We start from the raw sequence: 26,796 nt of genomic DNA, 5'->3' as shown, positions 1-26,796 counted from the left end.
GTGTAAAAAAACCCTCCCACGCGGTCTAGTGTGAAAGGCTCAGCATCCTGTAACGCGCATCCTACGGCAGGAATGTGGGGGGTTGTTAAGTACTTCAGCAAAAAATTGCATTGAAGCTTATCTCCCCCTTCTGGAAACTCTGCCTCTACAACGCCACGAAGACAGCAGCCTACAGAGGTTATCTTGCAAGTACGTGCCATTTCTATTTTTAATGTTCAGGACACACAGTGTTCTTTATTTCACAGCACTTTCATTCCTGGTGTGTTGAAAAAGAGAAGTGCTATTTTGAATGAAAGCGAGACGAGATGGTTTACGCTGGGATGCTGAGCGCTCTTCTTGTTTATCATACCGACCCTGTGCAGCCAGGGTAGTACCAAGTTACTCCGCACAAGTCCAAACTCCGCTGGTGCTCAGCGGGATGTTGTGTCCTTGCCTTGTCCCTCTGTTAAAACGAGACCAGTGATTTCTGCCCCGCTGCTGTTTTGTCACCGTTTCCCACCTCCCGCTGTGGCCGCTTTGGCAGAACAGCCCTTTCTTTCATCAGGAGGGTGTCACCGCCTGCGGGGCAGATCTCCCGCCTCGGAGGACTCGGGATACCTGGTGCTCCCAGAGGGACGGGCGGGCGTCCCTGCGTGCCCGCTACCCCGCAGGCCCGCCGCTCGGCGCGGCTCGGTGCGGCCGCGGGTGCCGGCATCACCCGGGGAAAACTCCGAGGGGGCGGGAGCCCCCTGGTCCCCGTTGCCAATGGCTGAGGGGGGGTGGCTCTGCCTGGACGTTCCCGCTCGGTTACAGGATGGAAATTCCCGGCCTCCCCGGGGAGGGAGCTCGGGCTCCGCGCTCTGAAAGGCTCATTTATCCCGGCGCTGCCGCCCCGAGCGGCGGAGACGGGTTCCTGCGCCGCTGCCTCCCCCGGCCCCGGCGCATCCCCGCGCCCCCGGCCCGCACCATGCGCCGCGCCCCGGCCGCCGCCGCCCCGGTGCTGCTGCTGGCGCTGCTGCTGGCGGCGGCCCCGCCGCCCGGCGGCTCCGACAGCCCCAAGGGGAAGCAGAAAGCGCTTCGCCAGCGGGAGGTGGTGGACATGGTGAGAGCGGCGGGACACCGGGGCCGGGGGCGGCGGGGAGCTGCGGGGACGGGAGCGGGGCGGGTGGGCGCTTGGCGGGGGGAGAGGCGGCGGGGCACCGGGCGGGGCGGCCGGAGGAGCCGCCCGGCTGCTTTGTGGTTGCAAAGATTTGGGGGGGGGGGGAAGGGAACACGGAAAAAAAAAACACCGGTCCGATTTGCGAAACCCCCTCACTGCTGCACCGAACCGGGCACCGCCGGGCCCGGAGCCGCCTTCCCCCGCGCCGGGGGGTCTCCCTCGGTGGGGTTTTTGTTTAAGCCGCGGAACGCTGAGGAAGCGTTGGGCTGGCTCGGATGGAAACCGCTGGATCCCGGCGGGTGGGTGCGTGTTTTCTACCCGCTGTCAGAGCCCGGCGCTTGCGGTTGCGGCCGGCAGAGCCCCCGCTCCCCGGCACGTCGGCGGGGCGGGGGGCGGCGGGGGGTGGAGGGGGGGGGGGCATCGCGGCGGGAATAAAGGCGGCTCTGTGAGCCGGGCGCTGAAGTCTTACAGCCCGTGCGACGTGAGCAGCAAATGCGGTTTAGTTCCTAAAGGGCTGGTGAATACACAATAAACGGCAGAAAGAGGAGTGAAAGGGCCGCTCTTTAGCAGCCAGCGGGAACGGTGATCGCTGTGTGCCTGCGTGCCCACTGAACCCCCTTTTCCTCGGGGTCACACGGCTGCGTGAGCCCCTGTGGCACCGGGGGCTCCATACCTCTGCCTGCAGTTCCACTGCAACCAGAAACCCGAATGCGCTGGGACTATCCCATCTCGGGGATAGAAGAAGGCAGAGAGATTTTTCCAGTCCCTGGAATGTGGAAAGCAGATGTGAAGCTCTTTATGTGAGCCGCTGGGCTGCCGTTCACCTCCTATAGAAAATCAGCAGCACGACCACTTCTTCCATCATCTCCAGAGAGCCCCGAAAGTGATGCGCTGGGAGCGCCGTGGGTGGCAAAGCGCCTTCCCTTTCATGCCACCTCATCAGTCCTTCACTTCTCCTGTGGAAATTGGGAATGCATCGAGAGCAAGGAGCCTGCACACATGGAAGAGCTTATGGTTTCTGTGGGACCCGTGTTCTAGGGTCCTTCGTACAGGGCATTTCACTTGCTTCGCGCTTTCGGGTGCGACAGGGCCGGCAGCACAGCCCAGGGAAGTAGGATAGATGGCACCAGAGTCAGCCACAGCCTGGCTGCACAGACTGCTTCAGCTAAAGGGCTTCCAGGGCAGAAGGAAGGCTTGCCCGAGGTGGGATCCTGCCTTCTTTGGACACTGTCGTTATAAAAGATGTTTTATGCATTTCCAGCTTAAGGAAGCATGGATTTGGCAAGCATAGATGAATTCAGTTGGAGTGGAGCCCAAAGCCCAGGTAATTCTTTTGCCTACATTGAGGTTTTTGGCTGTGCAACATCTTAAGCTGCTCTTTCTGGAAAGAAGATATGCCAGAAGACTGGAGGAAAGCCAATGTCACTCTGGCCTTCAAAAAGGGCAAGAAGGAGGAAACAGGAAACTACCAGCTGGTCCACCTCACCTCCATCCCTGGAAGGGTGATGGAATAGCTCATTCTGCAGGTCATCTCTAAGCATGTGGAGGTAAAGAAGGTTATCAGGAGTGGTCAACATGGATTCACTGTGGGGAAGTCATGCCTGATCAGTCTCATAGCCTTCTGTGGTGGCATGTCAGGCTGGGTAGCTGAGGGGACAGCAGAGGTTGTTGTCTACCTTGACTTCAGCAAGGCTTTTGACACTGTCTTGCATAGCATCCTCATAGGGGAGTGGGTTGGATGAGTGGACAGGAATGTGGGTTGAGAACTGGCTGAATGGCAGGGCTCAAAGGGTTGTGATACATGGTGCAGAGTCTAGTAGGAGGCCTATAGCCAGTGGCATGCCCCAGGGCTCAGTACTGGGTCCAGTCTTGTTCCATATACTCATCAATGACCTGGACAAGAGGACAGACTGTACCCTCAGCAAGTTTGCGGATGATACTGAACGGGGAGGAGTGACTGATACACCAGAGAGATGTGCTGCCATTCAGTGAGACACAGACAGGATGGAGAGTTAGTTGGAGAGGAACCTAATGAGGTTCAACAATGGCAAGTGCAGGGTCCTGTACCTGGGGAGGAATAACCCCAGGCACCAGCACAGGTTAAGGATTGATCTTCCAGGAAGCAGCTCTGTCTGGTGGACAAGAAGTTGTCCATGAGCCAGAAGTGTGCCCTCATGGCCAAGAAGGCCAATGGTATCCCAAGGTGCATTAATGAGACCATGGCCAGCAGGTCACAGATGGTTCTCCTCCCCCTCTGCTCCACCCTACTGAGGCCACAGCTGGAATACTGTGTACAGTTCTGGGCTCCTTAGTTCAGGAAAGACAGGGAACTACTGGAGATAGTCCAATGGAGGGCTATGAACATGATGAGGGGACTAGAGCATCTCTTGTGTGAGGACAGCCTGAGAGAGCTGGGGCTGTTTAGCCTGGAGAAGACTGAGAGGGGGTCTGATCAATGCCTACAAATATCTAAAGGGCAGCTGCCAAGAGGATGGGGCCATACCCTGCTCTGTAGTGCCCAGTGACAGGACAAGGGGCAATGGGCAGAGGAAGTTCCATCTCAACATGAGGAAAAACTTACTCACTTTGAAGGTGACAGAGCACTGGGACAGGCTGCCCACAGAGGTTGTGGAATCTCCTTATATAGAGATGCTAAAAACCTGCCTGGGTGCTGTCCCGTGCAGCCTGCTCTGGGTGATCCTGCTTTGGCAGGGGGGTTGGACTAGGTGATCTCCAGATTTCCTTCCAACCCCAACTCTTCTGTGGCTCTGTGATTTGAGATGAAGACTGTAGGAACCAGTCAGTCACCAGATGGGAAGAAGCATTTAAAAAAAAAAAAAGACCTGTGATTTCCAGCCCCTGCTGAGTGTTTCTGTGCCAGTTCCACACACATGTGCTCTCCTCCCCCCCCACCCCAGCATCCAGCACTTGTGCCGCTGGTAGGATGATCTCTGGGCTGCACAAACCTGCTCTCCAAGGGCAGCAAAACCAAATGTCCTAAGATATGGAGGGTGTGTGTGTGTGTGTGTGTGTGTGTGTGTATGTGTGTGAAAATGTGGTTTGGAAGGGCAACACGTGACCTTGTTTAGTACTGTGATGTTACAGAGGATGTTACTGTGCTGCCCCCCCACGTGTGCCATCCCACCACTACAGATGGGGATCCAGAGACTGCGGGGTTCAGCTTCCCATGTCCACGTCAGCACCCACACGCTCTGGGTGCTCCGGAGTCTGACTCATGTGGCATGACTATTGCGACCTGATTCTGACCCACAGGAATGGTGGCACAAGACAACTGGTGTTAACCTTTGCTCTCTATGAAATACCACAATTTCTCTACTTTAAAGAAAAAGGGGATGAATGCTGATGAAAGCTTGTGAGCCAACATAGCCAGGCAATGTTGGGTTAGGAGAGAGCAGCCATTAGCATATAACTCTTCTTTTTCTTTCTGCTTTGGAATGTTTTGGATCTCCTGATGTTTTTCTGTCAAGTTCTAATCCTTGGGAAGGACAATTTTTAATTCTAAGATTTATGCATCTTTTCATAAAAATAATTGGCATCTTAATTTACAGCAAATTCTATTTTATTTTTCCTGGTTTTTTCCTCTACTGGAACCGTTCTCTTGGTGCACCAGAAATAACCCATTAGCTTGTGCCACAGGAGGAGGTTTTGTGTTCTGTTGATGTTTGTTTGTGTTGAGCTCGGTTAGCCTTGGAGTTAACAGAGGGAAGCAGAGACCTGTTCTGTGTTTCAGTACAACGGCGGCGTGTGCTTGCAAGGCCCCAGCGGCGTTCCTGGGCGGGATGGAAACCCGGGAGCCAACGGGATCCCCGGGACACCTGGAATCCCGGGACGGGACGGGATGAAGGGGGAGAAGGGCGAGTGCATGCGGGAGAGCATCGAGGAGTCCTGGACACCCAACTTCAAGCAGTGTTCGTGGAGCGCACTGAATTACGGCATCGATCTTGGGAAGATTGCAGTAAGTTAGCTTTGCCCGGGATGCTGCACATCACCAACCATGGCAGGTTCCAGACCTGCCTCTGCGAGCTGGGGGGCACCAGTCATACAGATTTTCTTTTGGAGCCTTTTTCTACATGTCAGTGTGAACCTTTCAAAGGTTCAGATGTGTCTCAGGTGTGTTTTCCAGCTACGTGCCCATAATAGCGTTTGAAAGGAATGATGTGGCTGGTGTAAGAGGACACTGAGAGATCCAGAACCACAAGGCTAGAAGCCACACACTTCAGATAAAGTATCTCCAGCTTGCCCAAATTTTGGCAAGGTTCTTACCCTTTCACTTGTAAGGAACAGGACAGATGTGTGTCCTTAATCTGTTAATTGTTCCTCTCTAGAATTCCCACTGCAAAATGGTTGTTCCCTGAAAGACAGCTGCAGGATGCTCCAGCCCAGAGGATCCACTGTTAGGAGTGGGGTTAACTAGTGTTACCCAGACTAACCCAAACAGCCTGTCTGTCCTCCTCTGTAGCCCCAAGAGTCAGACGTTCAGACACAATGGTGCAAGCCGAGAAAAGGGGAAGTCCCGGCTCAATCCCAGCTACAAAGCAATGCCCAGATCCATTGGATTAATTTAACTGTGACTAGAGTGAGAATCAAGGTTTTTTGAGTAGATATTTCTCACTGCCTTGTACTTGCAGAACTGTCCCTAGCCCTCACCCCCCTCCCCAATCCCCCTCTCCCCAAATCCAGCATTTTGAAGGCAGAGTAATAACCTCTTAAAAACCTGAAAACGTTTTCTACTTACTTGGTAGTGGAGCTTTTCTTAGAGCTTAAGCCTATTTTTTTTTCCTGCAGATGAATCTTGTGAGCAGTTTAATCCAGAGTTTCTGGTAACAGAGGCAGAACCTGTACTGTCCTCTCATGCAAGGCCTCGAGCGCAGCTTTCAGACAGCTCATACCTCTTTACATAAACCCTCTACAGTAACTAGGTTACCAACTCAGCAGCAGGCAGTGTTTCAATAAAACTAAAGATTTCTGTAATCCCCTTTTTCCACGGTCGACTGTGAGGTGCAGTTTCAGATTTGCATCTTTGCATCATATGCTATTTTTCAGGCTCTACTTTTTTTTTTTTAGTTTGTTTTTGGGGGCAGGGGGTATTTTTTGGATTTTATTTGTTTATTTGTTTTCTAGTTTGTTTTTTCCCTGGGGGGGACGGTGGGGGGGGACGGACTGAAAAGAATACCCAAACAATTCCAAAAACAATTACAGGAACTAGGTTCCAACCCAGAGGTTGCTACCAAAGCGTCTTTGTCTCCTCTTAGGAGTGCACATTTACAAAGATGCGCTCGAACAGCGCGCTCCGCGTTCTCTTCAGCGGATCGCTTCGGCTGAAATGCAAGAACGCCTGCTGTCAGCGCTGGTACTTCACTTTTAATGGAGCAGAATGTGCTGGGCCACTTCCCATTGAAGCCATAATATATTTAGACCAAGGAAGCCCAGAGCTGAATTCCACTATTAACATACACCGGACTTCTTCAGGTACGTATGCCAAGGCCACATGAACAGAGATAGAGTAGAAGCCAGTAGGAAATTGCATCACCAAATGCAGGGAGTGCAGCCTGCCTCAGGAAGTCTAAGACTGAAAGATGAGGAGGAAGAGTAGCTGGTTAACACAACTGATTAACAATAGTAACAGTATTAGAATTCGTTATTAAGCGATGCTGTATTGCTCTGCATTTTGTGGTGCTTACAGCCTGCAGTTTGGAAACGGGAGAGGCTTCTAACTGGACAGTTCTGTTGATCCTGGCTGCCCTGTGAACGCAGAGCCCGTCTGTGCTGCATTGGCATGTGGAGAAATGGCTCTACTGCCAAGCAGACGCTGTCATCCAGGCTTACAGTGCTGATGCTTGTGCATTATCTGTGCATAGAGCGAGGCTTCCTCCTCCTGGAAGTGCTACTGTAATTTCAGGTGGGCACAGAAGTACCTCCAAAGTGAAATACGTATGAACAGTAATTCTGTTACTAAGTGAAAGGCAGATTAGGGGTGCCATTCAGCATCAAAGGGGGTGGTACTGGGAGAAGGGGACGTGCATCAAGTCAATACGTGCATCAAGTCAATATCCTTTCCAGTGGTCGATACTTACAATGAGAAGTATTTCTGAAACCAAAAGGGCTGTATTTGAATACTCTCTTCATTACATCAGCGGTTTAAGCTGTATTTTGGCCTCCACGTTGAACAGAGCTGAAGCACTGTGGTGCTGGCAGCCCAGCTCTTTGCAGAAGGCTGTTTTTCTCCCTGTTCTGTTTCATGACTGTATGAAATCTGTCCATGGCTGTGATTGAGAGGCTTTTTCTCTTCAAGGGGTAGGACCCACCTGTCTTAATATTACCCCATCTCCAACTAGTGGTGCTAGTGGAGGTGTGGAAAAAACAGGGCAATAAAAGTGGAACTTTGTACAGAGGTAATGGATTAGGAGAGGAGAAGATGACAGGGCGGCAATCATCTTTGCAAGGCTTAGCTGTGGGAGTCAGGTAAGGCTGTGTCCCTTGTCCTCCCTCCCTGTCACTGCAAAAAAGATGACTGGACGGGACTGAAGCCACATCCCAGCTACCAGTTTGTTAAATCTGGACATGTAAAGAAGCAGGTGTATCTCCCATTAGCCATCCTGTGGACTGTGATCTGCTTCACATGCCACAACAGTCATCATGCATCACAGCATCATAGACAAAGGCCATGTATGACTCTGTAACCTCCATCGCCACGTCTCTAATAGGTCTTATTTCTAAAAACGCTTTTCACATGTAACTGAGCAGCATGAGCTTTCAGGGACGTTCCTGGCTACTCGTGTGCACCTTCAGTTGTGAAATACAAAGGGATTTGTGCCTGCTGAGGTAACGTGGTTTTTGTCTTTACCCAGTGGAAGGTCTGTGTGAAGGCATCAATGCTGGCTTGGTGGATATTGCCATCTGGGTCGGGACTTGCTCGGATTATCCAAGGGGAGACGCTTCTACTGGATGGAACTCAGTCTCCCGAATCATCATTGAAGAACTGCCAAAGTAACTTGCCCGCCCTTTTTTATAATCTCTCCCTAGTTTTTTTATTGTTTTGTACAATTTTCTTCAGGATTTATTACTGTAGAGTTGGGTGTGAGTATTTGACTGAAAGGCACCAAACTCTTGCATCTGTAATGTTTGTCTAGCCTTTTTTTGCACATTGCAGAGGCTTTTTATAGTAATCTTTTTAGAATACAAATATCAAACCCAAGTGTATTAACTTTTTTGAATTGTTTGATGTATGGAAATATACCACCATTTTAAGAATCAACTGTAACTTTTTGTATCGAATAAATAAGACCTTTTACAAAAAAAAAAAAAAATCCAGGCTATTTTATTGATCATCAAACTGTTTTAAGGTATTTTACACGGTGTTATGATACACGTTTTTTTAGAAGACTTCATAGAAAGTTCAGGTATTGGCTTTAACCTTCAGAAAGCACATGTAACACCTACGCCTGTGAGCCTGACTACAGAACAGGACACTCTGCTGTTAAGCCTTGTGTCTCTCCACAAATTCCTGGTGACTTAACTGTGACCTAGACGATGTGGTAAGCGTTAAATGCCTCATTCTGAATCACTAAGTAAAACCAGACCATCTAGGCTTCCCTCCTCTCTTTCCTTTCTTGACTGGATTTCAGTATGAACATCTATTGCTGATCTCCACTATGGACATGCAGATACTAAATCATTTTGCGGTTATAAAACTGAACGTCATTACTCCAGTAAAATAATTGCCTTGGATTTAGCCTTTCGTATCTATACAATCACTTTGGTGTTAATTTAAAGCTAGATATATTAAAGAGTTTGGAAGATATAGGAATAAGCCAGGGTGAAGCGCCCTGGCTTTCAAACCTGGACAAGTGAAAGAATGGTGTCACAGATATTTGACTGCAGCCTCCAGACTGGACAAGTGACAACACTGATCATGCACAGCATTAGTGTCAGTGTTTTAAGTATTTTCTTCCAAATGCAACAAGTGATATACTCAACTATATGTACAGATTCTAAAGGGGAAAAACAGTCATGTTGAGATTACAAAAATCAATGTTACATTAATGAAATCCCCCCTCCCCTGAAAGCATGTACAACATGCAGAAATAAATGCTCTTCCCAGAAATAAAAAGGAAAAAACACATTAAATCTGAGATAAGGAATTTCAGCCACTGAGGATTAAATCTCAGGGTTTTTTTTCTGAGCAGGTGGTAAGATTTTCCACAGGCATCTCTCAAATGGGTAGCTCTCATGTGCTGGAGGGACATACCTGAGGCTATGAGAGCGCTCAGGCTTTCCTCACTACGAGCTCACAGGGATAGTGCTGCAAACCAGCTTACTGTGCAGCTGCCATTTCGTCTCCAAAGAACCATACTGTTTTCATTGGCCTGGGCAATGGGTTTTACGGTATCTGAGCACAAACAAGTTACTATGAGCTGTGCTATGGTGTGAATTTACAGGATGTCAGCTAACACAGAGTAACAGTGTATAGGCTTTTGCCTGTCTGCATTTACCCTGGAGCACGAGTAATCTGTTCTGTGCCTAGAGCACACTAATACCAGGTAGTAAGTGCTCAACTTTTATTCTTATAACCTATTCATTGGTCTTCACAGTATTTTTTTTTTTGACCCTGGGTGGCAGAGTTAATTCAGTGTCCCGTTAAATTCATTCTGCACACTAGAAAAAGACACAAAACCAAGTCAGCACCCTCCAAAGACAAAAGAAACGAAATGCTGTTAGGGATCTCAGCAGTAGTTTGCATGGTAAACTTCCAGGAAAATTGATCTTCAGCAAAATACAGATGGAAACGTTTATGCTGAAACCCAGCGCTGGCCCTAACAGCCACATGCCCTTTCCAGATGAATTTATCAAGTGTATCAGCAGAGGGGACGAGATGGCAGAGGAGAAAATGTAAACCATCAATAAAGAATGTGGTGTGTAGCAAGAGGAGCAACAGAAACAAATGAGTGGATTGCTGAATTAAGATTCAAAATAATTCAACGGTTTCTGTAGTCTTCCAGATTTTAACTTAAAATTGAAACCAGTTCCTTGATCTGTTACGTTTTAATTAAAAAGCCTCATTTCTGCTTTAAGTTAGTCTTTGGATAAACAAGAAGCTTCTCTAAGTGATTATTCAGGTGTTTTGCTGGGTAGTACCCTGCACTCCTTACGAAACTCATTCTTTCCCTCCTACCTCACTAAATGTTCTTTGCTAACATATTTCCTCCTCATTTAAATGATACTGTCTAGATATTTCTTACCACCTTCTTACTAACAGCAGAGGGCAGATGTTACAGCCAGTATGGTATTTTCTTAAAGAACTAAAAAAATAAACCAAACCCAGATCTCCACAAGGTACATACCTTCGACAGCAATCACAGGCGTGCAAATAAACATCACTACTATTCAAATCTACTGAGATGTACTGTAATTTATCTTTAAGTTAGCAATCGATATATTCTCACAGTCTTTACCTTAGACCAAATCAGAAGACATCAGTGGATGGTTTTGGTTCTTTAAAGCCCTGTGCAGAATATTTTTACGACTACTCATGGAATTTTCTTCTTTTCCAGAGGTATTATTGAAAATAAACATGGTCATATTTTTGCTATGAAAGTGGTTTGAAAACTGCATCACTGTGGGACTACTAGAAACCCCTTCCTGTTTAAAATGTAAGCCGCCTTTCAAATACGCATTTACTTAGCAGTGTTTGGTCAAATGAATCAGTAATGGAGACAGAATCTCTTCCTGAGAGAGAGTAGAGTGTGCATGAGAGTCAGCACAAGCAGGGCTGAGAGAGAAAATGAACTAAGTGGCCAGCAATGCACACAACATACATTTTGGTCTGGTGCTAAAAGCAAGCCAAAAACCACAATGCAAATCTGTCCTGGTAAGAGGCAAGAACTAGGTTTCATCAGATTGGCAAGTATGCAAACCCAAGAATGGACAGCTGTTTTACAAAACAATTTGAGTTTCCAAACTACACCCCACTGAGGCAGCATTTTTGTGTTGGATGAGCAATGGAATTTGGAGCAGTCCATATCCTAAAATCTGACAAATAATGCAGAGGTGGATTCAGAAGACATTCCTGCAGACAACTACATGCATACTTTCTCCATGAGGCGCAGAGATTTAATACCATTTTGACAGACTCCAGAGTTGCTTTTTTAATGAAGTTTTCCACTTCTGTAGCAGTAGAATCTGACCAACTTGGTCATTTTGAGACTTGTCATAACAGATTGGCCCATCTTTCCAGGCAGGCCAGGATGAACTGAATCGCTGCACAGCTGCCTTCACCCAGTCACAGTGCTACGATTTCACAGTTGCAGAGACATCTGTTTCACACAGACGTGGCTGGTTCAGAGAGGAAGGCAGCAACGCAAGAACATTCCGCAGTAGAGATGTTGGCAGGGTTTTACTATCTCCAGGTTCCTTCTTCAAAACACTGGATCACTCCACAGTGTCAAGGAAGATTGCTGAACTAAACCTCCCCCAGATCATAAATACACATAAGGTATGTCCCTTATGAACACAAGCTCATACCTTTAATTATTTTCTTTTCTAAATCCAAGTAAAAAACCAGACACATTTTCATAAACAACAAAGGTAATACAGCAGGCAGGAGTCACTCTGATCACATTGGGGATAATTCCTTTGTAAAATCCATGAACTCCTTCTTTCCTTTAAAGACACAGAAAAACATTTGGCTTTAATTAACATCTTTTAACAGGAATCAGGCATAAAACAAGCCTGACGTTTTTCTTCTCACATTCTCATTGAGAGAGGTACTTCAGCTTAGGAATAACAATTTCAGAATAAATTTCTTACCATAGAGTTTAAAGAGCTGTAATATATAACATCTCAACACATCATTTTTTCTTCTGAACACAGAATAGTATACTGGAGGTCAGTTATTTAGCCTAGAGTACGGATGAGGTTTGGGGGGGGTGGTGTGGTGTGGGTGTGTTTGGTATTGTCTAAGTAGGAAAGAGTTTACCATCTTTCTTCCTACCACAAGAACTGGTTAAAACTTCTTAAGATTTCTGCAGATGGTTCCAAAAAGCATTTACATATTTAATCTCACTGAAGCCGGGGGGGTGATAGGCTCAGTGGTTTTGAGTCAGGTAACGGCAAGTGAGCAGAGGGTCAGCATAGCTAAGGGAAGTCAGACATTTTATTTCCAGAGAATTAAAGCACATCCTGCAGAATTTTGATTCCACTGGCCAATAAACGAGAATTTAACTTCTCCCAGTTTGAATCAGAATATTCATGTTAGGGCTGTTAAAAAGTTTCAAAGACTTTAAAACTCAGCTCTGTATTTCCCAGCCTCACAGAGGCCTAGGACAGCTAGAGTGACAAGCATGGTTAACACAGACCCTGGGAAGCACTCGGGTGTGCTTTACATTACCCTCCCATGGGCTCGTGGCTCCATCTGTTACATGGTCAGGGCAGTAGTGGCCCCAGAAGGCTTTACACATTCATGCTTTATCAGAACTAGTAAGTCTTTCTGCAGACTTCCAGGAGAAATCAGGAGTACACTACAGACCCCAGGGTAACCCAGGGACATCATATAAAGAGTGTTGGCTAGCTCACTGCCTCCTGTCAGAAATTTGGATTAGTTAGCCCCAACTCCCAGCACAACACTACTGTAATAATCTAAGGCAGTTCCAGTGAGACTTCATAGCATTTACAGGCCCTGAAACTCTGTTATTACTTAACCCATATGTGAAGTTTGCTGGGGAAGAGAGAAGGGAGGCAGAATGAACAACAGAAGGGTGCAAGCTAGCACTGAGCCTCTCCTGTCTCCTCCTTTGTCCTTGGATTACAGCGATTAGCTGCATCTTACACAGAACAACTATACAGCTAACATGTTGCTTGCTCTGAGCTGCACTGGTTCTGCAAATCAGCATGGAAGCCAGTAAACAGAGTTCAGATTCTTTAAGACTCACTTCCCAAGACATAAGCTTGTAATTCTGCATGCCTACCTCCATGTCCTGCGGATCACATCAAACACACCGGAATACGTATTATGCTGATCTTGAAGACGAGCTCGAACAACTTGATAGGGATATGTTGCTGACACAGCAAATATTTTGGATACAGCTGCCATTATTATGTACTCCATAGTGTTCTAAAAGCAACAAAAAATATTAGGCTTGCATTAAATAGGATTTAAATTAGCCAGCCAATTTCCCTCCCCAAATTATTTGATGTTTAAATGTTGAACTGAACAATACTCTAGATTCCCCCCTTACGCCACATACAGCACTACAAGTCACTAATTGTAAAACCTGTGCTGTGCCCTCGCCTTCCTATCAAGGGAAACATTTCTTCCAAAAGTAACTAACTACCTTTGCCCAACTTGCCCCTGACCAATTTTCCGTGTAAGGGTTGAAGACCACCACTTATGGTTCTACAAAGTACAACAAAAACCCTGTCATTCCTGAAATTCTCAGAACACTTCCCCAAATAAGCAGTTTGTTTCCTTGCGGGAAAATAGCACTAACCACTTGCTTGTTCCTAAAAAGTAAGAGAGTTTTAATTCCTTCTGTATATTCTACACCCTGATGAAAGCAGTGATGCTCTGTACATTTGGCTGTTCTGTGAGCTAGACAAACAGGATAAATTTCTGCTTATTCACGTGCCACCACACAGGTGCATTCACAAGGATCGTACCAATTTTGTATCTGAGGCTCTGTTTCTATATGTGTTGTATCTCAGCTTCAAATCCTCATAGGCCATGAACTGAAGTGCTCCATGTGAAGTTCCAAACAGACCAGGCACAAATCCCTAAAGAAAAGGAATAACACAAGGTTAAACAGCAATGCACAAAAACTATACAGCTTGACAGAGCTCAGCTTACACACCTACCTATGTCCTCTGTTATTTACAGATTGTGACTGCACCACTGTCACTGTGCACTACGACACAAAGCTGATGCTGGCCTGGTATTCTGACTGGCATCTGGTGTAGTAAATGTTACTTGTCTACAGATGACATAGAATCACAACACGTTAGGGGCTGGAAGGGACCTTGAGAGTCTCTAAAGTTGGAAGAGACCTCTAAGATCAAGTCCAACCGTCTGTTCAATACCACCATGTCAATTAAACCACATCCTGGAGTGCCACACCTACATGTTTTTTGAAGCCCTTCAGGGATGGTGACTGCCCCAGCTCTGAGCAGCCTGTTTCAATGCCTGACTGCTCTTATCAGTGAAGCAATTTTTCCTTGTATAGATCTAAACCTCCCCTGAGGCAACTTGAGTCCATTTCCCCAAGTCTCCCAACTTAAGACCTTTGGGAGAAGAGACTAACCCCTGCTGGATACAGCTGTACGGAGTAAGAAGGTCTTGACTAAGCCTCCTCTTCTTCAGGCCAAGCTCCTCATCAGACTTGTGCTCTAGACCCTTCACCAGCTTTGGACACCCTTAGCACCTCATCTTTCTCACACACACACTCACACAGTGGAAAACTGGATGGCACAGACAGAAAGCTAACTCATGCACAAGGACACACAATGATGCACATTACAGGAAAAAAAAAAAATTTGGATTAGTTAAATCTACAAAGACATAACCAGGTGGACAATGGTAGGGCAGTGGATGTGGTTTACCCTGATTTCAGAAAGCATTTGACACCATCTCCCACAGCATCCTCATGGCTAAACTGAGGAAGTGTGGTCTGGACAAAACTGGGAGGAGTGGCTGACACACCAGAGGGCTGTGCTGCCATCCAGTGAGATCTGGACAGACCGGACAGTTGGGTGGGGAGAAATTTAATGAAATATAACAAGGTCAAGTGTAGAGTCTTGCATCTGGAGAATAACAGCCCCAGGTACCAGGATAAGTTAGGGATTGACAGGGGAGAGGGGCCTGGGGGGCCTGGTGGGCAGTAGGATGATCATGAGCTAGCAATGTGCCCTCATGGCTAAGAAGGCCAATGGCATCCTGGGGTGTATTAGAAGGGGTGTGGTTAGTAGGTGTAGAGAGGTCCTTCTGCCCCTCCACTCTGCCCTGGTGAGACTGTGTCTGGAATAATGAGTCCAGTTCTGGGCCCTCAGTTGAAAGACAGGGAACTACACGAAATAGTCCAGCACAGAGTCAGAAAGGCAGTTAAGGGAGTGAAACATCTTCCTTATGAGGACAGGGTGAGGGAGCTGGGTCTCTTTAGCCTGGAGAAGAGGACACTGAGGGGTGACCTCATTAATGCCTATAAATACATAAAGAGTGAGAGTCAGGAGGATGGAGCCAGGCTCTTCTGAGTGAGGGCCAGCGACAGGACAAGGGGCAGTGGGTGCAAGCTGGAGCATAGGAAGTTCCATGTGAATATAAGGAGGGACTTTTTCCCTGTGAGGGTGACAGAGCACTGGGACAGGCTGCTCAGAGAGGTTGTGGAGGCTCCTTCTCTGGAGACATTCAAAACCTAACCGGATGTATTCCGGTGAGACCTAATCTAGGTGATCCTGCTCTGGTAATGGGGTTGAACTAGATCTTTCAAGGTCCCTTCCAACCCCTAACATTCTGTGACCAGTTTGAATGCACTCCTTATCCTGCTCAGAGCACATCCCAAGGCAGCCCAGCGGAAGTGACCGAAGGTCTAACAAAGCCATCTGTAAATACTTCCCATGTGTAAGAGGCAGCGATGGCCAGTAAGAGCGTAACATGAAAACACACAGAAATATTTCCTTTCAAAAAAGTTGAATCAACGGGGAAAAACAGGGATTTTCCGCGGTGTCTCCACAAGAAAGAGGACAGGTGCTCCTTCATGAACAGGACTAACTCACTTGAAAATAAGCTAACACTGCATGGGTTCTGAGCAGCACTAGCTGTCTTTTTGAAAAGTTGGTCACTTACACTGGAAGAATAGAGATAAATGGGGAATATATCATCTTCACCAGAAATGACTGAAGGGAGCCAAAAGCTTGGTGAAAGCTGTTGCAAGGTGACAATTACAATGGACTAAGTGATCAAAATGTGAGTAAAAAGAGTCAAAGAACCAAAATATCCCCCTAAATAGTGGTATTGAAGAGTTTTATTTTATTTCCCATGATCCATTCAGGTAAGGCAGAGGAATTAGAAGATGTATCCAGACATAAACTCTCCATTAGATTAAACTGGAAACTCAGATTGTTGAATAAAGATGTATCAATATACTACTAAGAGCCTGGAGAAAGAGAAGAGAAATAGATCCTGGTAGACATCCACTAGAATAGCGTAACAGGACAAAATGATAAACTACTCCAGAAACTGCTAACCTACAGAAAATGAATTAAAAAAAACCCAAACAAAACCCCCCAAAAAAACCCACCCCAAACCTAAAACAGCAGGTACAAAAAGTGCACAGAGCTTCTACAGCTTTGGAGACTAGCTCTCTGGATGCTATAGATTTAAGTTTACAGTATTATCACCATTCAGGAAGTGAATTATAGGATTTCTTTGATAAATGAGGATGAATTTCTTCTTATAGTAGAAAATAATGGTCGTGTACTCATCATCAGTGACGGTGAACTGACAAAGTGCATTAAGGGCTAGCTATAGTCCCAGAAAAAACACTCCCCCTAACAAGCACAAGTGGAATTAAACTAAACACCTATATTTTGTCACCTGTGAGCACAACCAGAGAACTTTGTGATGTCTGAAGCCAAAGAGCCACGACAGAGGGAAAAGGACAACTTTGTTTTTCAGAAATCCACAAAACAAAACAGTAACATAAAAACAGAAGAGGGAAAACAAAGAAAAACAAAAGTACTGGAAATATCAAAGAAAGAACAGTAGAAAATTTATGTATAGTGATAGCAGAGAACATCTTCACAAACATTTGTCCATGATTAGACAGGAAAATTGTTCTAAGGCAGAGGAAGTAATTGCTCTCTACTTGGAAAAAAACCTTAGAATGGTGTACTTCTATCATAGGAGAATGAGGTAATATTTTCCCTACCGACAGAAGAAAGAAGAATGTTAAACAACATTTAAGAGTGCTAAACTCTTAAATTTAAGCCAGCAGGTTTGGATAACTTGCACCCAAGAGTCATAAAGCATCTACTGATGATACTTGTGAAATGAGCACCAGCATGCTCCAAGTCCTGTGCAGATGGGGAAAGCTTCCAAAAACTGAAGGACGTTTAATGTCGGGCCAATATTAAAAAAAAATGCAAGAATGAAATGAGGCAACTGTCGTCCAATGCTTGTCAGTAAAATAAGGGCTGACCCAGGCTTCTATTGATCATAGACAATGTGTTCTTATGGAGAAAATGTTTCAAAGCAAAAGTGATTTCTTCACAGTAATGAAGTAACTTGGCTGGGGAAGCTTTTGAAGATATTCCTTCTAAATTTTCTTATTCTTACAATTTTACACAAAAATCTTTCTTGCCACAAAATTTGGTAATTTGATATTTATTTTTCATCTGTAACTGTGAAGATCGATTTTAAAGTAACTTCCCCTTATGTACTTCTTGTTATTTTTCATTTCAATATCCCAAACACATCTTTGTAAGATTTTTGCCATGAAGGCTTGACAGGATCAATGGTTGCTCAAAGAAGTCCTGTTTGAATTCTCTTTTTGAGGCTTAGAACAATAGACAGAATTACATTTCAAGTAGAAATTTAAATGGCAAAGCATATGATTACGAACAGCAGACAGCTAGAAAAGGTTTGTCATTTAAAGTTGGCTTAAACAGCATTAAGAGCTGGAAGATCCGTAACCAGAGGGTATCATCCCATTGGTTAGCATTTCAAAGGTCACTCATGCCAATGAAAAGGAACATGGGCAAATGTATACAGGGCCTGTGCTTCTCAGTAAAGTAGGGCACAAGGTTCATGTGGTGATGTGGTACTCACATCGCTGCCTGAAATGTTTGAGAACGCTTACACCAGGGCAGTGTCTGCTCAAAAGATGCAACAAATTCCCTTGTAATCTGTGTGGTGTAGTCTTCATTTAGGTTCTCAGTGTGCTGAAGACAAGTAGCATCAGAGCACTCTGCTCTGACAACTTGTGTAGAAAGACACTGGAAGTATGCCACTATCTCTTATGCATCTTGATTCCTTCGTGGTAAAAAATGATACCATTGTTCATGTCAAAGTTAAGCTTCTGTCTCTCTGTAGAACGGCACTAAAGTTAAAATCCAGATGGTCAAATCTCAGTGGATTTTGCTATATATAAGTACAAAGACATCAAAAGTCACTTAGCTTACACGCTTTGCATTTGGACGAATGAGAACAGTAAAAGCAAAAGCAGAGCAAAATAAAGAGCCAAGTGCCTTGGACATGAATGGACTGGAAAAAACACTTTATTCTCAGAGCATGGAATCTTGCCTACCAAAGCTGAAATGAGAATACAGAAGTGTCCAATATCTCTTTCCACCTCATACCAAGCACACAGTACTGCTAGGATTTTGTTGCTGCTGTTGTTAGCATAGTGCATTACTTGTTATTCTTGATGACTCCCCATTTTCCTTAACTCTCCCACACTTCCTGTTTGTTTTACTGCTGTCTATCACACATTGCTCTACTTCAAATTGCTGCTTCTGCACCATTACTGAAAGAGAACAAAACTGGAAATACAAATACAGAAGCATGGTGGCTAGGAACAACGTTAGTTGCGTTCCTGATTGATGTTTGAGTAGTCAGTCGCTCTAGAGTAGGCATCTAAGTTTCCCATAGCTCAGAAATATTAATTTTAAAACTTTCTCAAAGTGCCAGCTCCTACAGTTTTACAGTGTTTGGTTCCTCCTGCCTTACACCTGGAAAGAACCATACAGTGCTCTTGCCATGGTGATGGCTGTGTGACATTCAACTTCAGGGCAAAGTAATTTTTAGAGTTCAGATCTCCCACAGGTCTACAGGCATTTTCATACTACATCATCCCAAGCTGTTTCCTTCCTCTACCTGGTGTTCAGCAAAGCAGTTCTCATCTCTGTCACCTGGGGGATGGAGGCCAAAGGACAAAGCCCAGTGGATGGAGGGTGGGGAAGACTACTGGTTAGATGATTACTGAGGTGCCTTTCCTTCACTGATTATCTGTCTCTTCAAAACCAGGCCAAGTTCAAGAAGAACAAGTTACTGAGGAACCCAGCTTTAGATGAAAGACAGTTTAATAAACAAAAAATACCCAACAGAGCTAATCAAGACAGCTTTGATCCCTGCTAGAAAGATTGATGCATCCTGCCATTACTAGTCTTGTGTCCCAAGGGACTGAAAATAACTGCTCAGACCAGTAACATTTGTGCAATAGAGCTAGATATGGAATTGCCTGGGCAGAAATACCATTCTTTAGGAGATTCATCTCAAATTAATCAGAAAGAAACTACTTCCAGATGGTATTTCCAACTTGTGGTGGCATTCTCTGAGATTCCCTTATTTACTATAAAGACCTGTATCTGAATTTAAGATTACAAGGAAGAATGTTGCATTTATGCATACTAGAGCTCCTGCAACTCTGGGCAAGTAACAAAACTTCAGCCATCAAGTTTCAAAGAAAGCAAGAAAGAGAAAAAATTAAAACTCCTTCAAAACCAGAAAACGGATGAAGTTAAAAGTATGGACAGGTCAAAAAAGCCACCTGAAGAGGTGCCTTTTTTCCCAGTATAGACAAGCTTGAGAGAATCCTGACGTCAAATGGAAGTTGCTCAGTGTACATAGTTATGTAGGTCACTTGGAACCTGTCTGGGTCACCTCCTTCGCAGATTTAAGTAACGTGCTCTTTGTACCTGGTTTAGTTCCCTGTTTATGGATTAACACTACAAAGAAGTGTCTAGTGCCAAAGGCAACACATGCTACATGCATGGATAATCTGAAAAGTAACTCAGTAGAAAACATCTTAAGCCCTAACACAGACAAGAAATTAGAACTTATCTACACGGCACAGAGCAGAGATCCAGGCAGACAAACAAGAAACCCTGACAATTTTGATTTAGGAGTAAGTAAGGTGCCTTGTTCCTGGTGTCAGACTTTGACATTCATCAGTATGTGGCATACTAGTCTTTCAGCATAGGAAGGATTATATTTTTTCCACTGCAAATTAAAAAAGTTAATGTTCGGTAATCAGGAAAACTCCTGAGAGACAGTGTTCTTGTTCTATAGCATTACTTCCAGGAGAAGAGCCAGACTGAATTAAAATAGGTTTCTTCACACCTTACAGGCACTGATGAATGCATCTTTATGTCATGGCCTGAAGGAAGGAGGAGGCAAAAAGTCCAAATCCAGTTGCCATCTGTTTCTCTAAACTAAAGGGAATTAAACCCCCACACATACACAGACTGTACTTAGAAGTCTCCAAATTTTATGGATGTAGAGATGACAGATTACAGACCTCAATAACTAGAGGGCAAAAGAGCAATTGTGAAATCATCCATTGTGGAAGAACAAATTAGCAACTACTTTAATCATATGTTATGTTTCACAAGATGTCAGAAAGGCAGAGATAAGGGATGAAATGGAAGAAAGCACTAGCAGCAAGATAGATTATGCTATTGCTGCCTTCCTTATACAAATTCTAACTACAGGAAGACTCCAAAGAATTAAAAGGCAGTTTGTAGTTTACTCTAATTTCAGCATTATCACCCCATAGAAGATGGCTTAGCCATAAAACTTAGTGATTTCCTAAATTTCAACCGTATAATAGCTTTTCTTCTGGTTAAGCCTTTTCACTGTAGTTCTTCAGTGGGAAAGAATACTCAAAATACAAGTACATGAGCTAACTGAACAGTGCCAGCCAATCCCAGAACTTTTCTTAAATTCCATTACCTTATATAAGCCACGTATGCCCTCCGTCTTGTGTATCTTTATAAGAGCATCAAACATTCCGTTATACTGTCGCTTTGATGGATCAACACCAGCATTATACTGTAGCACAAGTCGTGTCTTCGTTACCCATATTGGGTTTGTAATGCACAGAGTCATGGCTCCTGAGAACAGACCAAAGTTTGATTGTTAGGCCGACCCTGAAACTTGCCCTGGTTTGCTCAGCCCAGCATAAGGCAGGCTTCCACACTGACAACACTGCTTACCCTGCACGACTACCCACACTACTTAAACAGGCTAAATTTAGGCTCACCATTGTTCCCTCTCTGCACCTTCAAAGCCCACAATGAAGCCCAACTTACTCCTGCTGGGGGTACTTCTGTACGACTCTCTACATACTCCTAGCAGATCCCCTTTTTGCCTCACCTTTCTACAGTCAGTAGTGTATCTGTGGTAGACAGGACACATAAGTACCTTCTTCATGTACTCCCAATTATCCAAATCATTCTTCAGGTATACAGTTGTCCAAAATATAATGGACACCTTGGTCATGTTATAGCTTTATAGGTTATCGAAAAATATAGTTGCAAAATAACCCATCTCTGTTTTTCACATCAAATAATATACCTACTATTTCAACATTAAATGAGTGCTCCAACATCCTAATAAGTCTTCCCAATTGCCCCAATTAAATACAACACAGAAGCCTGTACAAGAAGATATGTCAGAAGCACCCCATTAAAAGTCCTGCTGATAGAAGTTGTATTTTTATTTCTAAGAAAACATGGAGCATAGACAAAGATTTTCAAGGACCAACGACCAATTCACTTATTCTATTCATGTCAAAAGGCCTTTTCCTTTCCAGGTCTATGTGTTAAACATTCACTGAGTTAACAAGCTGATGGCAGCAGATTTGTACAGTTACATTCTGGGACTCAACATCATACTAAATATGGAAATTGCTTCCACAAAATGAAAACAAGGTCAAAAGGTATTCTGACAACTATTATTTCTGAGCAAAACTGAAAAGACCACAGTGATACACCTGTTCATCCTAGACATCACTAATTTATTCACAGACAATAAATTATTGCATTTGGACACCAACACTTACACTTACCACCTGTACAAAAAAGCAGCACTGACACACAAAAGCAGGGAGCAACATATGGAAAGGCCAGAAGCAAGTTAATCTTCTTTGCATTTAAACTCACCAGCCTCTGCAGCTGACACTAGGTGTTCAGTTGCACTGAGACTTTCCAGCTTCCCTTCCTTCTTGTAAGCTTTGATGGCATTGTAACTAGAAAATGTAAAACATATTTTGTTAAAGGTGAAAACAAACTTAAATCAGTACAAAAAAAATCCCAAGCCAACAAAACACTTCAGATCATGGAAAACATTAGGTTAGACTATTTTTGTTTGGCTGATTCACTGATCTGTGAAGAGTTAGATTTTTAAAGTGAACTATGGCAATACATACTTAAATTGATGAAGTATTACTGTCAGCACCAACAGTACTGCACCTTGAAACCACAACTGGATCTCAAGAATTAACTTCTAAAAGAAACTGATGATATAGTCTGCCTTTTATTGAGTGCAACAGTGAGAGCTATCTATTTTCCAGCTCAGAAATACATTGAGCTTTCTTTTCTTCATCCAGTTTCCAGTCTTTGTGGATTGAGAAACTGTCAATGGGAGCCAAAAAGTCAATAGCAGAGCTTGAGGACTGAAGTACAATAACAGAGTCTAGACAAATGACAAGTGAGGTTTGCATAAGCAAACCAACTAACCATTCCCTGAAGTGTTTAATTCATAGGAGTCAGCAGTATATCAGGTCGGTCACAGTTACGCAGCTAATGAACCAGAAAAGACTGAGTACATACAGACTTTATAAGCAAAGCCCATCAACTCACAAAAGCAATGAAACAACTGTCACTAGAATTATTAAAAATAAGTTAAACATTTAGCTTTAGTAGAAATCTTTATCAGTTTTTTATTTTTGAGAGGTTTTAAGTACAGTGTATTGGCACTTTTAGAGGATTCTCCATGAACGATGTCACCACCTCTCATGTCCCTTAGCATTTTCACAGCATCAAGGGGATGCAATGTACTTGACAAAGTAACAGGTCTCTGACTCAAATTGCTTTAATTCTAGAACAGCAAACCACGTAAAGACATTGACTTCATGAAGAATAAGAAGTTTTTAAGTCACTCAGCACATTTTTCTAAGCCCCCAAAGAAGATACAGTGTGTATCTGAGCTCTACTTACAAGAAAAAATAAAGTCCCCAAGAAGCCCCAGCTCCCAACATGTTTGGAGTTACCCCTTGGTACAAGCCTCGTAGTCCTTCATGCTTCCAGACAGTGGTCATGCAGTGGAGAATCCCATTGTATTTCGGCCTCAGCTCCAGTCCATCACTTACTACGAAAGAAAGAAATTGTATTGAAAAACATTTCAGGAAGCATGAAGTTCAGCTGTATAAAGCCACCACAGAAGAACACAGACTCCAAGACAGCTAAAAAGGAACATGAAACCTAACTTATCAGCTGTATTTTAAAAGTATTATTTTAAAAGAATGCAAAAGTTGGGGTTTAGAGTTTTGTAAATCTAGAGTTAAAGAACAAAACATAACAAAAAAAATTTCTAAGCTCTGTAAGAGGAATTTCCTACCAATCTGACAAAGCCAAACAAATCCATTGCTGTGCATTTTTGGCAAGCAGTACCTTTGAATTGAAGGTATTTTTATTTCTTCTTTTTAGCACCCCAGCAATTTCACATCATATTTGAAGTGGTACGTGCATGGTCCTTGACATCACACTTTTATGATAAGCTTAGACAAGCCCCAAATAACAACTCCTTTAAGTTCAACCTTCTATAAAAGTCTGAGTATTTTCAGCGGGTCACATCTTACTGATTCCAAAGTCAGTTTTTACCAGAACACTCAAAGGTTATTTCCATCAAAAATTCTCACGTTCTGCTCCTTTTCTCATTGAATGCATTTGCAGGAAAACACCAAACACAAACAGTTCTCCCACAGAGTAACCAACAAACAGCCACTTGTCCAAATTATTCACTAAATATGACTGCCAGCAAGATAAAACACACCAAGATTTTGTCTTGCATTCAATTTAGAACACAGAATTTAGAACATAGTTTACAGTGCTAAGTTGCTCCTACCATTAACAATGAGTAAATTGTTTCCCAACGACACGCATGATACAGCGCGCGGTGAGATGACAAGAGGTAACAGACACAAGCTGGAACAGAGGTAATTCTGACCAGAACTTTTTCTCCATCAATGGTCAAATACCAGAACAAGTTACCTGAAGAGGCACCTCTGGAGCTACTAAAAACTGCAGCAGACATGACTCTGAGCAATGTGACCTAAGCAGACCTTATCTAAGTAGGGGATGAACTCCATACGTCTCTTCTGACCTAAATTACTCTATGATGCCAACACAGCAGTGGCTTTCATTCTTAATGCATGCCTAAGGCTAGACTGCAAGTTTTACAGTCAGCATAGTTTTTGTGCCCACATCAACATTATTCCTGGTAATCATGAATTTCAAGTGTCTTCTGTTCAGTGCCCTTTGAACTTTGTGTACAGCACAGTACATCGTGACTTCAGGACTTTTCCTGAGCACACTGCAACAAGGCCTGAACACCTGGACAATCACTCAAAACTTGAACACAAATTAAATGCTCTTTTCTCCCTCCTGAATAGGCACTGCTAAACCTTTCCCAAAGAGCTGATTTTTTTTTTTTTTTTTGCTATGCTGTCATTAAATCATGTTTATAAACATATTAAAGTAGGTGGGAAATCAGAGATATTAATGCAAGTCTGTCTGCCAAGAATGTTCACAGCTTTGATTTCTGGTCTCATCTCTTGCTTCCTCATTGAAAACAAAACATCCAGGTTCCAAGAATCAGTACATGAGCTATTCTGTTAAAAGGCAGACTTCAGATCTCTATGATTCAGAACCAACTTTTGCAAAAAAAGCTGTGAGTGTTGGAAAGTCCAACCAAAACCTGACAGATTATTATCAGGAACAAACCTCAAAGTATCATATGCTAACACAGAGTAATTTAGACTGCCAGTGACCTCCAGAAGTCATCTAATCTAACCCCCTGCTCAAAAGATCTAATTAGATAAGGTCACTGAGGGACATGTCCAAGGCTGAAGAGATTACAGCCTTTCTTGGTAACTGCTTCCAGTATTTGACCACTCTCACAGTAAAAATCCTTCTTACTTATAAATAACTGGAATTCTCTGTATTCCCTCCCACCCTATCACTGTTAACCTCCAAGATCAGTATGTCTCCACCTTCTCATGTGTTCCAATCAGAGTCATCAACTGCTACATATATCTCCTCAGATTTCTCTTTGTGAAGCTGAACTCATCCTGTTCTGGCAGCCTGTACCCTGTCATATACTCCAGGTGCTTCATTGGTCTGGAATCACACCAGCACGTCAGTGTTTTCCTTGTACCTGTCAGCCCCAAACTAGACACAGTATTGCAGCCATTGTCTTACATGTGCAAAACAGAGAGAAAGGAACACTTCTCCCAGCTACACTCTTCACAACACAGCGCAGGATGTGCCCACGCTGCGATATCACAGAAAGGTGTGGGTTGGAAGGGACCTCAAAGCCCATCTAGTTCTATCCCCCTGCCATGGGCAAGGACACACTCCACTAGCCCAGGTTCCCCAAATAACCATCCAGCCTGGCCTTGGGCACTGCCAGGGAGGGGGCAGCCACAGCTTCTCTGGGCAGCCTGTGCCAGGGCCTCACCACTCTCACAGGGAGGCATTTCTTCCTGACATCTAATCCAAACCCGCCATCCTTGCCTTGCAGGAAAACGTTTAAACGCAACTTTGCAAAAAGCCTGTTTGAAAAGGCAGTGGTGTAGAACTCAACGACAGTTCCCTGTTTGTGTTGGTATCAGAAACACCCATGCATCCACTGAAGGGAACAGTCCAAAGATAAAGCAAAATGCTTCCACCCCTACGAGAGGGAAGGCGGCAAAAGGACAACGCGGTTGTCAAGTCTGCAGCAAACCCAGCAGGGAGAAGCTTCCCTGCAGGAAAACGAAGGGGGGCACTCCGTAAAACAATGTCCCTCCTGTTAGAGACCGGGATTATTATAACACTCTCGTTACGCTTTGAGCGCTGGGAGCCTCTGGCACAAGGAACTCTGAGCACTGCCGTGGGACAACCCCCCTGCTCCTGAGAGCCGGTCTCGCCGCGCCCTGTGGCGCCGGTGCCGGGAAAGAGCGGGAGAAGCCGCACGCTCACAGCCCCGAGGACGAAGGGAAGAGCGGGCTTCGGGACCGGGGGCAGAGGGACCCCATGCCGCCCCGGGCCGGGCCGCGGGGCCACCCCGCCAGCACCTGTCGTCACGGGGCCGCACGCGGGCTCGGGCAACGCCGTGGAGGCTCGCCCGGCTGCCCGCCCCGCCGAGAAACAAGCCGGCGGGTCAGCGGCTGGGCAGCAGGGCGCCAGCCAGGTTCACGCGGTTCGCCTTCCGCGGCGGCGAGCGCTGTGGGGGAGCCGGGCTCGGGGGCTTTCCCCGGCAGCACACGCCGCCGCCCCAGCCTAAGCTTCCGGGAGCGCCGGCGGCTCCCGTCCGGGGCACCGCGGCCTCCGTGCGTGCGAGGGCGGCCGGTACGGCCTCACCTGCGAAGCGGATCTTGACCAGGTCCAGCGGGTGCAGCACCAGGGTGGAGATGACGCCGCCGCTCAGCCCCGCCGCCAGGCTCTCCAGCTGCACGTGGCGGAGGAGGGAGCGGACGGGCGGCGGCGCCACCGGCTCCCTCGCGGCGCAGGCGGGCGCCGGGGCACTCATCGCCGGCACAGGCAGCACGCGCGGCGGCGCGCGGGCAGGGGCGGAGCGGGGCAACGCTCCCTCCCTCGCTCGCGCGCGG

General features: G+C 45.3%; 2 protein-coding genes across 2 annotated transcripts; one reads left to right on the top strand and one right to left on the bottom strand.

The window, feature by feature from the left end:
- Positions 1–793: 793 nt before the first annotated feature.
- Positions 794–8,150, top strand: CTHRC1 (collagen triple helix repeat containing 1; the record flags this gene model as incomplete). Its single annotated transcript, XM_084280332.1, has 4 exons — positions 794–1,081; positions 4,890–5,114; positions 6,412–6,628; positions 8,008–8,150. The coding sequence occupies 4 exons, from the start codon at positions 794–796 to the stop codon at positions 8,148–8,150; spliced, it is 873 nt and encodes a 290-aa protein (XP_084136458.1).
- Positions 8,151–11,363: 3,213 nt separating this feature from the next.
- SLC25A32 (solute carrier family 25 member 32) lies at positions 11,364–26,717 on the bottom strand (the record flags this gene model as incomplete). Its single annotated transcript, XM_084260325.1, has 7 exons — positions 11,364–11,818; positions 13,123–13,268; positions 13,814–13,927; positions 20,877–21,037; positions 22,088–22,173; positions 23,144–23,294; positions 26,549–26,717. 7 exons carry the CDS (start codon positions 26,715–26,717, stop codon positions 11,683–11,685), a joined length of 963 nt encoding a protein of 320 aa, XP_084116451.1. The 3' UTR covers positions 11,364–11,682.
- Between the last annotated feature and the right edge of the window lie 79 nt (positions 26,718–26,796).

This window comes from Gallinula chloropus, assembly GCF_964237585.1.
Source record: "Gallinula chloropus genome assembly, chromosome: 2".
Classification (NCBI taxonomy): domain Eukaryota; kingdom Metazoa; phylum Chordata; class Aves; order Gruiformes; family Rallidae; genus Gallinula; species Gallinula chloropus.
The sequence above is the reverse complement of the archived record's forward strand: the minus strand, read 5'-3'. Positions and strand labels throughout refer to the sequence as shown.